This window comes from Vigna unguiculata, chromosome 7, assembly GCF_004118075.2.
Source record: "Vigna unguiculata cultivar IT97K-499-35 chromosome 7, ASM411807v1, whole genome shotgun sequence".
In the NCBI taxonomy this organism is placed as follows: domain Eukaryota; kingdom Viridiplantae; phylum Streptophyta; class Magnoliopsida; order Fabales; family Fabaceae; genus Vigna; species Vigna unguiculata.
Window position 1 is genome coordinate 34,850,347 of NC_040285.1, and position 17,751 is coordinate 34,868,097.

Genomic DNA, 17,751 nt, shown 5'->3' on the forward strand with positions numbered 1-17,751 from the left:
TTCAATTGTTTTACCCAAACAAAAAAAATTTAATTGAAAATACCATATATTTTAATTTCTTTGAATTGTTAAAATTCCTTATCAAAACACTATATTAAAATAACTCTCATCTTAAAAAATAAACTTTTAATCTAACTCAAATATATAAATTGAATTTGTAATTAAAATAAAATTTATATCCACTTATTTATTATAAATCTGTCTTATTTTTAGTTAATTTGAGATATATAATATATCAACTTTCTAAAAAGAAAGAATTTTGCGAGGCAGAGCTTTATATTTACCGCAGAAGAAAATGATTCAAAATCTATATTCCGGACCGGATATAATAATCAAAATCTGCAAAAAGAAAAATAAAAGTTTCTAGATATTTCAAAATGAAATTTTGCAGGAAAATTAGTCCGAATATTATAATCGCGATGATAAAAATATTGTTAAATCAACACTTATCATTTGATAATTTTACCCAAATACACTCTTATTTCAATTTATTATTTTACTATAATGAATCATCATTTTATCAATTGTATATGCATTTTAAAACATATTTAAAATATTCAAAAAATATACATTAAGCAATAATGATTTGAAATATATAAAGTTTTGGCTTTTTTAAAATTAAAAATATTATTTGAATTCATTAATATTAGATAAAAATAAAGGATAAAAGAAATTATTAGTTTATATATGTATACTGTTTAATTTTTTTAAGAATGTATTAATAAATTCTTCTTTATATATATATATATATATATATATATATATATATATATATATATATATATATATATATATATATATATATATATATATATATATATATATATATATATATATATTTGGAAATTTAAGTGAGTCTATGCACGTTTGCAATAAATGAGAGGGTTTGGTAGAAGACTCATAAACTTATTATCTTTAAGTTTTAAGTTTGATGTGGTGTCAATATCTTATGTGGATTGAATTCAGGTTTCATGATTGTTGTATTTTCTTGGTAAGTTCTCTCCTTGATAGTCCTATCAATAGTATTAGAGTTTATGGTTAGTCTTATTGACAGGCTCATACAAGTACAATATGGTTCCTGTGTCAAAGTCTTCCTGACAATGGTTATAGGTAAGTGTATCCTCTAAGTTGAACACGCAGTAGTACGCAATGAGTACTAGTGGTTGAGAATGGTTCTGGTCAGGGAGGAGAGTACCATTGTGGAATGGACTCACCCTGGGTAAGATTATTGAGAATCTAAGTGTGAATTTATGCCTCACATTGAGTAGAAATGAGAAAGTTAAGCAACATATAAAATTTAAAAAATCCATAAATCCATTGACTTTAAGGTTTTGGTTAAATTTGGTGTCATTCCTTACACTACACATGTAAAAAAAAAAATAATATAGAAAAAAGAATACAAATGACACATCTTTCTCTTCCCTTCCTAAGTGGACAATATGAACATATACATCAATACCATACGCATCTAATTTAATAATTTTTTTTTATTTACGATAGTTAAAAAATGCTTGTACTATTACTATTATTATTAGCGTACACATAGGCGTTGTCACGCCTGTGTGTACGTATTTTTAAAATATATGTAATATTATATTAATAGGTGATAATAATATGATGTTATTAAGTTAATATATAAAATTAAATTAAATTTATTAATAATAAAGTGAAATATATCACAAAAGATGAGAGAATAACTGTTGATAAATAGAGAAAAAGAGAAGAGCAAAGATAAACGATTTTATAAAAAAGTTTGTAAAAATAATGGTCAATTTTCAAAAATTTAATAAATAATTATATTTTAAAGGGTAAAATTGGTATTTTGAAATATGAACACAAAAGATGGAATCCTCTCTTTATAATATGTGTACACATTTTTTAAATATGAATTATAATATGTTTGTAGGTGATAATAGTGTAATGTTATTAAGTTAATGTATAAAATAAATTTATATTTATTAAAAATAAAGTAAAATGAATAGAAAAATAATTTGTTGATGAATAAAAAAAAGATAATATGTTTTAACAAAAATTGGTAAAAATAATCATTAATTTAAAAAAATTTAATAAATAATTATATTCTAAAGGGTATAATTGATATTATCAAATGTGGACACAAAAAGAGGGAATCATCTTTATACATTGTTATAGATTATTATTATTATTATTATTATTATTATTATTATTATTATTATTATTATTATTATTATTATTATTATTATTATTACAACTAGAACTTTTTGTTAACATAATTTCGGTCATTAATTTTTTTTTTCTTTAAGAATTACATTTTTTTTAAAATAGTAAAATATATTTTCACTATGAACATAAAAAATTATATTTTTGTAAATATTTGAAAAATATTAAATCTAGCAGAAAAACTGTACAAATGTATGAAATAATTGTTAATTGTTTTCTAAGACCATGTGTATTATGCTATACATTTGAAATTTATATTACTAAATTTTTTAAATTAGTTTTCATGACATATAATAATCATTTAAATCACTACAAAATTGGTTATTAAACTAGTAATATATTATATATAGTAATCCGTCAACTTAGAATAGAATAATTATTAGTTGGAATATAATTTATAAATACGGTTAGATAGTAATGAAATTACTTATATGACTATTTGATAGAATGCCCATATTGCCATCACACAATTAATTACAGTTTATATTAAATGCCAACTTAGCATGGATCCCAATTAATTTATTCACTATAAATAGGGAAGGTTTTGCCTAGCACCATCCAAATCAATTGAACACCACCATGGCTATCTCTAACAAAAGTTATTCATTCCTAATTCCTCTGTTTGTCTCTGTGACCATGTTTTTCATGTTCCCTGGTAAGGTAAAGTCATCACAGTCATTAGCTTTTAGCTTCAGCAAGTTTGGTCCTGACCAAAAGGATCTTATCTTCCAAGGTGATGCCATTTCCACAAACAATGTCATACAACTCACTAAGTTAGACAGTGCAGGAAACCCTCTACGTGGTAGTGTGGGAAGAGTGTTACACTCTTCACCAATGCGTCTTTGGGAGAACTCTACGGCAGTGTCAAGCTTTGAATCTTTTTTCACCTTTCAAATATCAACACCTTACACTTCTCCTCCAGCTGATGGCTTGGCCTTCTTTGTTGCAGCATATGACACTGTCATTCCTCCAAATTCTGCTGGGAGTCACCTTGGACTCTTTTCTAACAACATAAACAACGCTCTCAGAAACTCCTCCACCTCTAGAAACCAAACCACTGTTGGTTTCAAAGATGTATCAAACAATGTTGTTAACAATGTTGGTAACAATGTTGTTGCTGTTGAATTTGACACCTACCCTAATCCCGATATTGGTGATCCAGCAAATAAACACATTGGAATCGATGTCAACTCCATTACGTCCAAGGTAACTACACGGTGGGATTGGCAAAATGGGAAAACAGCCACTGCATACATCAGCTATAATTCTGCAGCTAAACGACTCACTGTTGCTACTTTTTATGCTGGGAGCAATACTGTGATTCTCTCCTATGATGTTGAGTTAAATACAGTGCTTCCTCAATGGGTTCGTGTAGGGTTCAGTGGTTCAACCGGAGGAGAGACACAAAGAAATACCATTTTCTCATGGTCTTTCACTTCAAGCTTGAAGAACAACGAGGCATAGGAGGAGAAACAAGACATCTTTATTACAACCGTTGTGTGATCATATACGTGGATCAACTATATCTTACAAGCATGTAATATATATATATAATATATGATGAGTCAATAATGACAAGTATGGTGTATACTTGTGTGGTGTTTATGTATGAGTCGGTTTTTCTTGTTTATATATATATATATATATAAAAGTGAAGAATATTACTAAAACCAGTATATATGAGTTTATTTAGTTTGCTGTGAATTCCATAACCATGCTTGGAAATAATTACCTTCAAAGCAAAATATTGGAACGTAAAAATGTTAATATTAGGTGTTGTGTGTTAGAATATCAAGCATAACTTACAATAGTGAAAATAATGTACACACGTGTGACGTAGTCGACATCATAGATAAAAAATATGGGTTTTCAAAGACATGAATGCCCGAAAATGTTTGAAGTGCGGATACCCGTATAAATTTCTTTTTCGTTTTTGGTGACTTCACTCTCATACAATACAAGTTTCTATTCTAACTTTTAAAGTCAAACAAGCATATGTTTATGCTTGTAGAAAGAATCTGATTGGGACTAATCGTGATTTTGTGTTTTATACACACGTTCTCATCACAAAATTCACCTTTCTATATCTAAAAAATTTGAAAATTATAAATTTTAACAAAAGAAACATATAGTTTAAAATTTGTGATCCACTGAACTAACTTTATCCAATCAATAATGAGTAAATTGGGTTAGATTGAATGTAATGCAAAAATTTAATTCAACCCAAGTATTTTGTATTAGGTTAAATAAATAAGTATGTACAAATTAAATTCGACCTAACTTTTATATATGTAATTTGGAAACTCACTTGAAAATTCTTAGGAAGTAAGTGACTAATTTAAATATTTAACCTTAAATATAGTGTAATGTTGGGCGCTATAAAATAGCAGAATTGTTCTAAAGGTATCTAATGGAGAATAATGAGTTTGACACAACACAATTCTGACTTTAACTTTTTGCTTATAAGCTGAAATGCATTAACTTTAGCCAATACAATGAGTTTTAACTTTGAAAAAGGCAATAAATTTGTTTCAATTACTAACTGCATCTCTACAATAATAAGATCATACTTAGGCATTTTCATTATTGCACTATTGTCGTTACTACCATAGTTGCTTCTATCATCACTGCTGCTGCAGACAAAAGAGCAGAGAAAAAAAATAAGAAAAAAAAAAAAAACATAGATCTATCTAATTTGGAATGGGTTTTATTAAGTGTTATCAAACAAAATCAAGGATTTAGTATTTATAATATTTGACAACACTTTTAGGCAGTTGAAATGTGTTGACATATGAAAATTATTGTGAATAAAATCTAAAAAGTGAAATTGACGTACTAAATAGATGGACACATATTTTCAAATTCACAACCCTCCAATAAGAAAATGAGAGCACCTCTAATTATTATTTACTTTAGGAGAGACATGATTATAAGAATTTACTAAAGCAATTTTGGGATTCATTTGAAATTGTTGAAGTTTTGTAATTATAAATTATTCTCTTCTCATACAATACATTTTTTTCTTTACTTTTATATTTATTGTGATTCAATATTCTCCAACATTTTAATATGATATGAAGAGCTTAAATATTTTCTAATCAATTCTAAAAGAAAAACAAGTAGATAATAAGATATAGAAAATGTAATTTAGATTTGACAATGGTTCTAAAATAATGAGACCAATATAATGATTTATAAAATGATATTTTAAACTTAATAGTGAATTAAAATAGTGAGTCTCGATAGTTATAATATTAAAGTGTTTTAATGTAAATAGGAAGTTTTATTAAACTAATTTCTTTCACTAGTGCAAAAAGATTTATAACGTCACTAATTTCATTTCGCATATAATTAGATTCAACTTTAAAAATATGTGATGACATTTTTATAAATATTTTGTCAAAATTGATGTCAGACACTCTCATAACAAACATTAATCCCAAATTTGATGTCAGACCTAAGTGTCAGGTTTACAGAGGGGGTTTCACTGGGGAGATACAACACTCCCCCTCCAGCGGAAGCATTCCCAACCACGAGTACTCCTTTTCTGTCTTTTTCTGTACCGCCAGTGAGATACAACACTCCCCCTCCAGCGGAAGCATTCCCAACCACGAGTACTCCTTTTCTGTCTTTTTCTGTACCGCCGTTATTCTTAACGGAACACGCTTTACCTGGAACCCTTACCAGGAAGACTTTCGATACTAGGACCATACTGGTACTGCACTCGTCTGAGCCGGTATTAACAATCGGCTCTGATACCACTTGTCAGGTTTACAGAGGGGGTTTCACTGGGGAGATACAACACACCAATGAGATCTGAGCCTAACCACATAAGACACTGACACCACTCTCAACCCAAAACCTTAAGGCAATAGGTTTATGGGTCTTGATCCTTATATAGTGCTCTACTTTCTCATTTCTGGTCAATGTGGGACTTAGACTCACACTTGGATTCCTAACACTAAGGTAGTCCGACATCCTTTAACATTTGTTGACCCTAGGTCCGAGGTCCTTTAACGTTTATTTTGAGGGGGTTCGATGTTAATTTGCATTTTAAAATTTCAGAACCAGCGCCAACGTCCTCACCTTTCTCTTTCTTGTATGCGGGAAACCTTCAAAGTGCAACGACAATGTCACACTTGTATAAGGAAGTTTTTCAACCCATTTCACTCCATCTTGTTTTGGGTGCTCATTTGGACTCAAACCTTCATTCTTCTTGATTGTTTTTCGCATTAAGGTTAGTTTTTTCATTCATATGTGTGCCCAAAAAGGTTACATTTTGACTCAAATTTTTTTATTCAAATGTTGAGTGCTCAGGTTTGAGATGTTGGTAAGATTTTTGGGTGAAAAACTTTAAACTTGATCATAGAGTCTAACATGTTTTTTTTCATAGTATTTTTCACCCATTTTCCCATGTTTTATAACTTTATTTGAGATATTCAGAGTACTTAAAAAGTTTTGGAAATTTTTGTTGTATATTCTTGAATTGTATATTGTTTTTTCATGGTTTAAGTGGAAGAAAATGTTGACACAAAATTTTAAAAAAATAACCCACAAATTGACATTTGTTGTCCATGCAACAAGTATCAATTAATGTTTGTTACAAATGTACTAGACGTTAATTGATGTCTATTCAAAGAGAACAAACATCAATTTAACATCTTTAGATATGACATCTGACCTTCAACAAACGTCAGAATACTAAAATAATAGATGTTAGAGCTTTTTTGTGTTAGTGATTATTTTAAAACACTTTATTGCTTTAGAAACTACACTTCTAGAGTTCTATGATTCCTCTATAGGAGTTTTCTCTCTCTGTTATTTGTCTAAAGATCGGAGACCGCTTGAATGATCTTCTTAGCGAGTTATATGATTCCTTTCTATTAAGTTGAATTTCTGCCATTTTTTCCCTTGGTCAAATCTGTTATGGTTTGCATGTGCCCTCCTCTTGGTTGTATGTGTGGTTTTAATCTTCTCTAAAAGTCTTTATTCACTAGTGATCATAATAGTATGTTCGAATTATTCTTGTAATGTTTATATGTGTAGATAGAACATCTCGTGGAGCTTGATGTGTTTTGTTGTTTAGAGTTGTCTAGAGGTGTTTTAAAGGTGAGGGAAGCTAAATTATATAATTTTAATATATGGTTGATTGTTTAGATTTTTGAATTGTGAATTGATTTTGGTGTGATATTGAGTTGATTATTCTGTTACTTGAAATGTATTGATGAACTATGTGAATGAAGTTTTGAAGTGGGACATTGTGAATGTGAAAAACTATTTGAAATGGTAAGGTACTGTGAATATGCTTTCGTTTGGTGTTAATATGTTGATTTTAGTGTATGATTGAATGAGAGAGTTATGCTTGAGCAATTGGCCAAATTGGTACTGATTGTGGCATGCTTTTACAACTAACAATGACTTAAAACCTAGTTAAAAGTGCACCGATGTTGTTTTAAACCAACTATATTTTGTTACTTTAATTTTTCATTTATATATATGATGTAATTTAATTTAATTTAATTTAACTTAATATTGTGCCGTCTTAACTCAGTGGTAGAGCGTGTGGTTTTTAACCATGTGGTCATGGGTTTGATCCCCACAAATGGCGACTTATCCTTAAATTACTTTAATTTTTCTTTTTTATATATTTTCATGTAATAGTAGTGATGTTTGATATGTCGTATAATAGTTTATATATCAATTTTCAATTTTTTTAGTACAAATTTTAGTTAAGCCTTTTATAAATTGAAGAGGATTGAAAAAATAGGTTTGGATTGCTTTAAAATGTCTTATAGAAATGATATATAAATTACTCTTGGGATTAAGAAAAGGTTTGGAAGTTCCAATTTCAGTAATTGAACAAGTAAACCTCCGCAATTCAACAATATGGTCTCATGGTGTTGGGTGGTGTGGGTGGGCGTTGGGCACAAACACCCAATTATAAAGTCAGTGAATATTTTTGTGATAGAGCTGAGTTGTGGTTTGTGCCGCTAAGCATGCCTATTTCAAAGAGTTTCAATGGTCTTTGGTGCTAGGCGCGCACTCATCACAAAGAACTTTAGGGGTTGCCAACGCAAGGTGTCGGCTTAGGCCACTAGGCACTAAGTGGATCTTGGGTTTAGGAATGTTAGTGTTAGGTATGCCATTAGTACCGCTAGGCGTAAGACAATTCAATGTTTTTGTTTTGCTATATAGTTTTTATTTTGGCTGGTTTTGTTGGTTTTCAATACTTATATGAATTTGCAAGGATTGAAGTAAAGATATAAGTTGTTATGATTTAAGGAATTTCATGCAGAAAATCTTATTGTTGTGTTTTCTTTAGTGTATACGTTAATGTATGGATTCGATTCAAGTAATGGTATCTTGACACTGTAATAACCATTCACACTCAGATAGAGTAGAATGTGTTATGTGGTGAGAGTAGCAAAAGATCCTAGTTTAAGAATTTTTCCTTAGCCTACGTCGTGAATGGTAGGGTGAAACCTATTAGCAATGACTTTGTAGAGACTAATGCAGAAAACACATTTTATTACAAGTAAAAATGACTTACTATAACATGTATTCTAGTGTCATAGTTGCGGGAATCATAGAAAGTACGCTCTTTTTATGACGCTACGAAAACCTTTCATAATAAGTCTGACTTACTATGACAGGTTATTGAATACTTGTCATAATAAGTCAAATTTAATATGACATGTACTCTATACCTAACACAATAAGTGATTATTTTTTTAATCTTTTCAACCCATTCATGATAATATTACCTAAATATAATAATATATAATTCCCAAATAAAAGAATATCATTAACTTACTTTATCCAATAAACATTATCCAAAAGAGACTTACTCTGTATCAGAGTATATATATATATATATATATATATATATTAATAACAGTACATAAAAATATTTTTCAATAATATAATTTTAATTTTTTTTTAATTTAGTAAAATACTAAAAAAATGAAAAGAAGAAAAAAAGAATAAACTAGTATTTAAAAATGTGTTTATAGCTTTTGTTGTTTTATCAATTTATATTTTGAACAAAGAAAATGATGGGTGTTGGTTGAGGAAGATGAGTGGCATTTAGTTGCCATAAATGTCCAAATTACTATAGCCACGTCCATGTCCTTTTAACTAATATTATTTTTAAAATATTTTTTATTTTAAAGTTTATTTTATTTTATTTTATCATAAATATATTACTCTTATATGTTTTGTAATACAATTTTTTATTAAATTTAATTGTTTGATGGTAATTTAATAACTTTAAAAGCTATTTCAATAAAATTTGTATACATTTTTTAATTGCGCTGTATATAAGCACTAACAAAAGTATATATTGCAATAAATTATTACATGTTTAGTTTAATGTTAAAAAATATAAGCTAAGTTCATAACTATCTTTAAATTAAAACAATCTTATGCTTCTTTTATGTGTAATAAAATACTATATTAAAATTTCACGGTAATTTATTTTCAGAGCAAAAACATTTAAAATCAAATAACTTCAAAAAAAAAAATTTACAAGTTTAATTTGATTTAAAATTAATATTCTCATTGGACGTGATTAATAATCAAATAAAAAAGTTGAGGAAGAATAAAAATACAATAAAAAAAATATGTTTGAGTGAATTTTAAAAACGTGTTTATAGTTCTTATTAATTTATATTTTTAACGTAGAAATTGATGGATTGAATTTAGTTGCCATAAATGTCCAAGTTCATTCAAGAGTTGCCAGCAACACAAGAAGGAATAATGAATTTCTATACCCACGTTCATGTCCCTTTAACTATCATTAATTTTAAAATATTTTTTATTTTAGAGTTAATTTTTATTTATTTGTATCGTAGATGTTACTCTTAGATGTTTTGTAATACAATTATTTTTTTATTGAATTTAATTGTTTGATGGTAATTTAATAACTTTAAAAACTAGTTCAATAAAATTTTTATACATTTTTTAATTGCGCTGTTTAAGCACTAACAAAAATATCTATTCCAATAAATTATTACATATTTAGTTTAATGTTAAAAACAATAACGCTATGTTCATGACTGTTTTTAAATTAAAACAATATTATGTAATATAATAAAATGTTATATTAAAATTTTAGTAGAAATTGAAATTAGTAACTATTTGAAAATTTGATCCATTTTAATCTCACAACTTTAGAAACATGTAAATTTAATTAGTAACTATTATGTTATTCAGTTTATTTAATGTTTAAATTGTGTTTTATGGTAATATTTGACATCGCTTTAATGTTAGCTGACAAATACATATAAAATGTCAAATAAACTTAATAAAATTTGGTTAAAAAAATAAATTCATGCATTTCGTAAAGATTGAGACTAAATTGGTCCAAAATTTTGAAGATAGACTAGTTCTAATTTTCACGACCAAAAATATATTCCAATTTAACTAAAATAACTTCAAAATCAATTTTACAAGTTTAGTTTGATTTAAATTAATATTCTCAGTGGATAGTGGATGTGATAATTAATCAAATAAAAAAGTTGAGGAAGCAAAAAGATATAATGAAAAAATTAGTTTAATGAATTTTAAAAATTTGTTTATAATTTTTAATAATTTATATTTTTAACATAGAAATTGATGGGTGGCATTTAGTTGCCACAAATGTCCAAGTTCATTCAAGAGTAGACAGTAACCACAGGAATAAATTTATTCCTATACCCCACGTCCATGTCCTTTAACTATTGTTATTTTTAAAATAATTTATTTTAAAGATAATTTGAAAAATATGTTTTTTATCATAGATCTTAATTATTTACATGTTTTGTAATACAATTTTTTTATTAAATTTAGTTGTTTGCTGGTAATTTAATAAATTTGAGAGCTAGTTCAATAAAATTTGTATATATTTTTTAATATCTTTGCACGACAAAAGTTTACAAAAGTTTATATTTCAACAAAATTATTAAATGTTTAGTTCAATGTAAAAAATGTTAGGAGTTCAAATATTTCATAAATAAATAATATGTAAAATAAAAAAAATGTATAAAATAGAGAAATGAAGGAACTAACAAACACTAAAGAATAAAATATGGAAAAAAATTCACGAGACTTAGTGCAGTAAAATTTTATACTAATAAAAATTAATGAGTACACCACAATTTTTTTGGGAGATTTCAATGATCAATAGAACACTATTCTCTTCACCAAGAAAGTGAATAACAACCTAATGAGTACTTTAAATAAACAATAGAGTTACCTCAATATATGAGAAGAGGAATAAAATCTTTCCTCAAAGGTAAATTTTCTGCACATACTTGCACAACATAAACTAGTTGCTCTTTTCTTCTTCTTCACTCTCTCTTATAACTTTTTTTTTTCACTAGAGGCACTCACAACTTCTATCTGTCTCTGTTTTTCATTCCATTTTTTCTCTTAACAAACCTCAAACTTGATGGAAGTGTTGCATATTTAAATTACACAATAGATTAGGAGACCATAAAAAGTTATCTCCTTTTATTTTTCTTAATTAAATCAATGTGGGTATATAATAAATTGATGATCCACTTTAAAAAAAACAAGTTAACCCTACATTCATGACTCTTCCAACATTAAAACAATAATCAACTTTTATCTACAATAAAATATTATATATCATATTAAAATTTTGCGGTAATTTAACTTTAGAACAAAAAGTTTTGAACATAAATCAAATCACTTCAAAATCAAATTTACAAGTTTAATTTTATTTACAATTAATATTCTCATTGGACGTGATTAATAATCAAATAAAAAAGTTGAGGAAGAATAAAAATACAATGAAAAAAATGTGTTTGAGTGAATTTTAAAAACGTGTTTATAGTTTTTATTAATTTATATTTTTAACGTAGAAATTGATGGATTGAATTTAGTTGCCACAAATGTCCAAGTTCATTCAAGAGTAGACAGTAACCAAATGAATAAATTTATTCCTATACTCCACGTCCATGTCCTTTAACTATTATTATTTTTAAAATAATTTATTTTAAAGATAATTTGAAAAATATTTTTTTTATCATAGATCTTAATTATTTACATGTTTTGTAATACAATTTTTTTATTAAATTTAGTTTTTTGTTGGTAATTTAATAAATTTGAAAGCTAGTTCAATAAAATTTTGATGGGTTTATATATTCTTTCATATGTTATGGTTATAGACATGGTTATTGAGAGATTGTGGTTTTATATGGTTATAGGACATTAGTCTAACACATATAAGACTTTAGAAACCACTTTTACACCAAAATCTTAAGGATGAGTCCCTTGTTTTTTCTTCTTCTTTTCATATGGATATATTTTCCTTCAGGTGTATGAGTGACCCCTTTTTGGTTATGGTTATGGTTATGCGGTCAGTCACTTCGGTGACCCCTTTTTTGTTATGGTTATGGTTATGCGGTCAGTCACTCTGAACCATCGACTCTGATACCACTGTTGGGTTATATTTTTTCATATATATGGGTTATGTTCATAGTCATTGAGAGATTGTGGTTTTATATGGTTATAGGACATTAGTCTTACACATATAAGATCTTAGACACCACTTTTACACCAAAACAAACCTTAAGGCAATGTTGTTATAGGTCTTTATTCTTATATAATGTTTAACTTTGTTTTTTCTATCCAATGTGAGACTTTGACTCACACTTGGACTATTCCCAACAAATTTGTATATATTTTTTAATATCTTTGCATAACAAAAGTTTATATTTCAACAAAATTATTAAATGTTTAGTTCAATGTAAAAACTGTTAGTAGATCAAATATTTCTTAAATAAATAATATGTAAAATAAAAAAATTTATAAAATAGAGAAATGAAGGAATTAACGAACACCAAAGCATAAAATAAGGAGAAAAATCTACTAAACCTAATGCAGTAAAATCTTATACTAATAAAAATTAATGAGTACACCACAATTTCTTTGAGAGATTCCAATGATCAATAGAGCATTATTCTCTTCACCAACAAGGTAAATAACAACCTAATGAGTACTTTAAATAAACAATAGAGTGACCTCAATATATGAGAAGAGGAATAAAATCTTTCCCCCAAGGTAAATTCTCTGCACAGACTTGCACAACATAAACTGGTTGCTCTTTTCTTCTTCTTCACTCTCTCTGATGACTTATTTTTTTCTCACTAGAGGCACTCACAACTTCTATCTGTCTCTGTTTCTCATCCTATTTTTTCTCTTAACAAATCTCAAACTTGATGGAAGGGTTGCATATTTAAATTGTATAATAGACCGGGAGACCATAAAAAAGTATCTACTTTTATTTTTCTTACTTAAATCAGTGTAGGTCTAATAAATTGATGACCCACTTGACAAAAACAAATTAACCCTACATTCATGACTGTTTCAACATTAAAACAATAATCAACTTTTATGTGCAATAAAATATTATATATCATATTAAAATTTTGCGGTAATTTAACTTTAGAACAAAAAGTTTTGAACATAAATCAAATCACTTCAAAATCAAATTTACAAGTTTAATTTTATTTATAATTAATATTCTCAACGAACGTGATTAATAATCAAATAAAAAAGTTGAGAAAGAATAAAAATACGATGAAAAAGATGTGTTTGAGTGAATTTTAAAAATGTGTTTATAGTTTTTATTAATTTATATTTTTAACGTAGAAATTGATGGATTGGATTTAGTTGCCACAAATGTCCAAGTTCATTCAAGAGTAGACAGCAACAAAGGAATAAATGAATTCCTATACCCACGTCCATGTCCCTTTAACTATTATTATTTTTAAAATATTATTTTTCTTTTAAAGTTATCTATAACTATATATAAAGGGGATTCCCTCTTTTGTGTCCACATTTCATAATTCCAACTTTACCCTTTATAATTTAATTATTTATTAAATTTTTAAAAATTAACGGTTATTTTTATAAGTTTTTATAAAATTATTTACTTATCTCTTTTTTCTTTTTTCTCTTATTATTCATCAATAGTTATTTTTCTCTTATTTTCTTCGTACATTTTATTTTATTTTTTATAAATATACTTTTATTTTGTTTATTAAATTAATAACATTACAATATCATCAATTCTTAATATAATTCAAAAAGTGCGTACACACAGGCGCGATAGCGCCTGTGTTTACACTAGTTACTATGGATGAGAATAAGCTGGTTAAGACATATTTTGTTATCTTATACTAATTCTTAATGAAAAAAATAGATTCACATTTTCATATTTAAATTTAACAGGTATAAAATTTGTTTCATTTTCTATCTGATCATGTACTGGATATATACACATATATGTGTCAGTATTTTTTTAATGTTTTAATATTAATTAATTGAATTTTAAAAAAAATTATCAAAACAATGTATTTTCGTTTTTGTAATATTAAATATAAAAAAAATATAACATTATCAAATATTTAATATCAAAAGTATGGATTCTCATTTTTAATATTAAAATAATGTATTTTTATTTTTTCAATATAAAAAATTTAGAAAAAAGTTATAATTATATATATATATATATATATATATATATATATTTCAAATTCAAATATTAAATAAAATTTTATGAGACCAAAATATTTATAAAAAATTGATGACAATAACTTTAAATTATTATATTTTAGTAAATGAATTTTTTATGCAATTATAGAGATAAAATTACACTTAGAGTTAGAAAATAAATATATATATATATATATATATATATATAATCAATAAATCATTTTACATGATAAGAATAATAAATAAATAAATAAAAATATTAAAAAGAAGTTAAATGTGTGTCTTATAAACAATTTGGTACCATGGGATTTAATTGGCGATGAAGATGAGGGTGAAAAATAGTATTAAAGCGGGTGTAGAACAGTGACGGGACAAATATGTATATACTCATTTCCATCTCCATACCCAATTAGAAAGTTTGAGTAATACTCTTACCCAATGAATGTTGGAATTGCACATCAAAATAGGGACAATTTAAGATAATATCTATGATGATGTATTTATTTGTCATCCATATATCTTATTCATATATGTTTTGTAATTACGGATGACAACAAGGTGGGAACCGGTTTCACTATCCCATCTCCATACCTAAAAAAAAATTCATCTTTATCCCCGTGCTAAAATTCAATGGGTATCAAATTTTTGTCTCATTCTCATTATCATTCTCACCTGATAACAAGTATATACTTGTACCATACCTATATCTGTTTCCTTTCTGTTTCAATATGAATTAATTAATTTTTATAAAATAATAAACAATTACGGTAGAAGAAACATAATGTTATCAAGGTTTAATTACTCAGACGATCCTCACTTTGATAGGAGTGTGACAATTTGGTCATTGCTTTTAGAAAAGCGACAATTGCATCCAAACTTTTGAAAAAATACTTCAATTAGATTTTTTTTTCATCAAAAAAAATTTATTAACACCGTTAATTGCGTGCTACGTGTCAATATGTAATTTCTTTTTAATTTTGCGTTTAATAAAGTATTATATTAAAATTTTGCGGTAATTTAATTTTAGACTAAAAACATTTAAACATAAATCAAATAACTTCAAAATTAGTTTTACAAGTTTAATTTGATTTACAATTAGTATTCTCATTGGACGTGATTAATAATCAAATAAAAAAGTTGATGGAGTATAAAAATAAAATTAAAAAATGGTGCATGAATAAATTTTAAAATGTGTTTATATTTTTTGTTAATTTATATTTTGAACATAGAAATTGATGGGTGGCATTTAGTTGCCACAAATGTCCAAGTTCATTCAAGAGTAGACAGTAACCAAAGGAATAAATTTATTCCTATACTCCACGTCCATGTCCTTTAACTATTATTATTTTTAAAATAATTTATTTTAAAGATAATTTGAAAAATATGTTTTTTATCATAGATCTCAAATACTTAAATGTTTTGTAATAGAATTTTTTTATTAAATTTAGTTGTTTGTTGGTAATTTAATAAATTTGAAAGCTAGTTCTATAAAATTTGTATATATATTTTAATATCTTTGCATAACAAAAGTTTATATTTCAACAAAATTATTAAATGTTTAGTTCAATGTAAAAAATGTTAGGAGTTCAAATATTCCATAAATAAATAATATGTAAAATAAAAAAATGTATAAAATAGAGAAATGGAGGAACTAACACACACCAAAGCATAAAATATGGAGAAAAATCCACGAGATCTAGTACAGTAAAATCTTATACTAATAAAAATTAATGAGTTCACTACAACTTCTTTGATAGATTCCAATTATCAATTATCAACGGAGCATTATTCTCTTCACCAACAAGGTGAATAACAACCTCAATCAATACTTTAAATAAGCAATAGAGTGACCTCAATATATGAGAAGAGGAATAGAATCTTTCCTCCAAGGTAAATTCTTTGCACATACTTGCACAAGATAAACTGATTGCTCTTTTCTTCTTCTCCACTCTCTCTGATGACTTCTTCTTTTATGACTAGAGGCACTCACAACTTCTGTCTGTCTCTGTTTCTCATCCTATTTTTTCTCTTAACAAATCTCAAACTTGATGGAAGGGTTGCATATTTAAATTGTATAATAGACAGGGAGACCATAAAAAAGTATCTACTTTTATTTTTCTTAATTAAATCAGTGTGGATCTAATAAATTGATGACCCACTTGACAAAAACAAATTAACCCTACATTCATGACTGTTTCAACATTAAAACAATAATCAACTTTTATGTGCAATAAAATATTATATATCATATTAAAATTTTGCGGTAATTTAACTTTAGAACAAAAAGTTTTGAACATAAATCAAATAACTTCAAAATCAAATTTACAAGTTTAATTTTATTTATAATTAATATTCTCATCGGACGTGATTAATAATCAAATAAAAAATTTGAGGAAGAATAAAAATACGATGAAAAAGATGTGTTTGAGTGAATTTTAAAAATGTGTTTATAGTTTTTATTAATTTATATTTTTAACGTAGAAATTGATGGATTGAATTTAGTTGCCACAAATGTCCAAGTTCATTCAAGAGTAGACAGTAACCACATGAATAAATTTATTCCTATTCTCCACAACTTCTTTGAGAGATTCCAATTATCAATTATCAACAGAGCATTATTCTCTTTACCAACAAGGTGAATAACAACCCAAATAAATATTTTAAATAAACAATAGAGTGACCTCAATATATGAGAAGAGGAATAAAATCTTTTCTCCAAGGTAAATTTTTTGCACATACTTGCACAAGATAAACTGGTTGTTCTTTTCTTCTTCTTCACTCTCTCTGATGACTTCTTCTTTTATGATTAGAGGTACTCACAACTTCTGTCTGTCTCTGTTTCTCATTCTATTTTTTTTTCTTAGCAAATCTCAAACCTGATAGAAGGGTTGTATATTTAAATTGTATAATAGGCTGGGAGACCATAAAAAAGTATCTACTTTTATTTTTCTTAATTAAATCAGTGTGAGTCTAATAAATTGATAACCTACTTGACAAAAACAAATTAACCCTACATTCATGATTGTTTCAACATTTAAACAATAATCA

The 17,751-nt window shown here is 26.6% G+C and overlaps 1 protein-coding gene across 1 annotated transcript; it reads left to right on the plus strand.

The window, feature by feature from the left end:
- The first annotated feature begins 2,777 nt into the window (after nucleotides 1–2,777).
- Nucleotides 2,778–3,810, plus strand: LOC114190545 (flt3 receptor-interacting lectin-like). Its single transcript, XM_028079478.1, has one exon. It carries the CDS (start codon nucleotides 2,779–2,781, stop codon nucleotides 3,661–3,663), a length of 885 nt encoding a protein of 294 aa, XP_027935279.1. The 5' UTR covers nucleotide 2,778; the 3' UTR covers nucleotides 3,664–3,810.
- The last annotated feature ends 13,941 nt before the right edge of the window (nucleotides 3,811–17,751 follow it).

What these genes read in the sequence shown, in the direction of transcription:
- LOC114190545 (XM_028079478.1), top strand. Translation starts at nt 2,779, where the DNA reads ATGGCTATCTCTAACAAAAGTTATTCATTCCTAATTCCTCTGTTTGTC.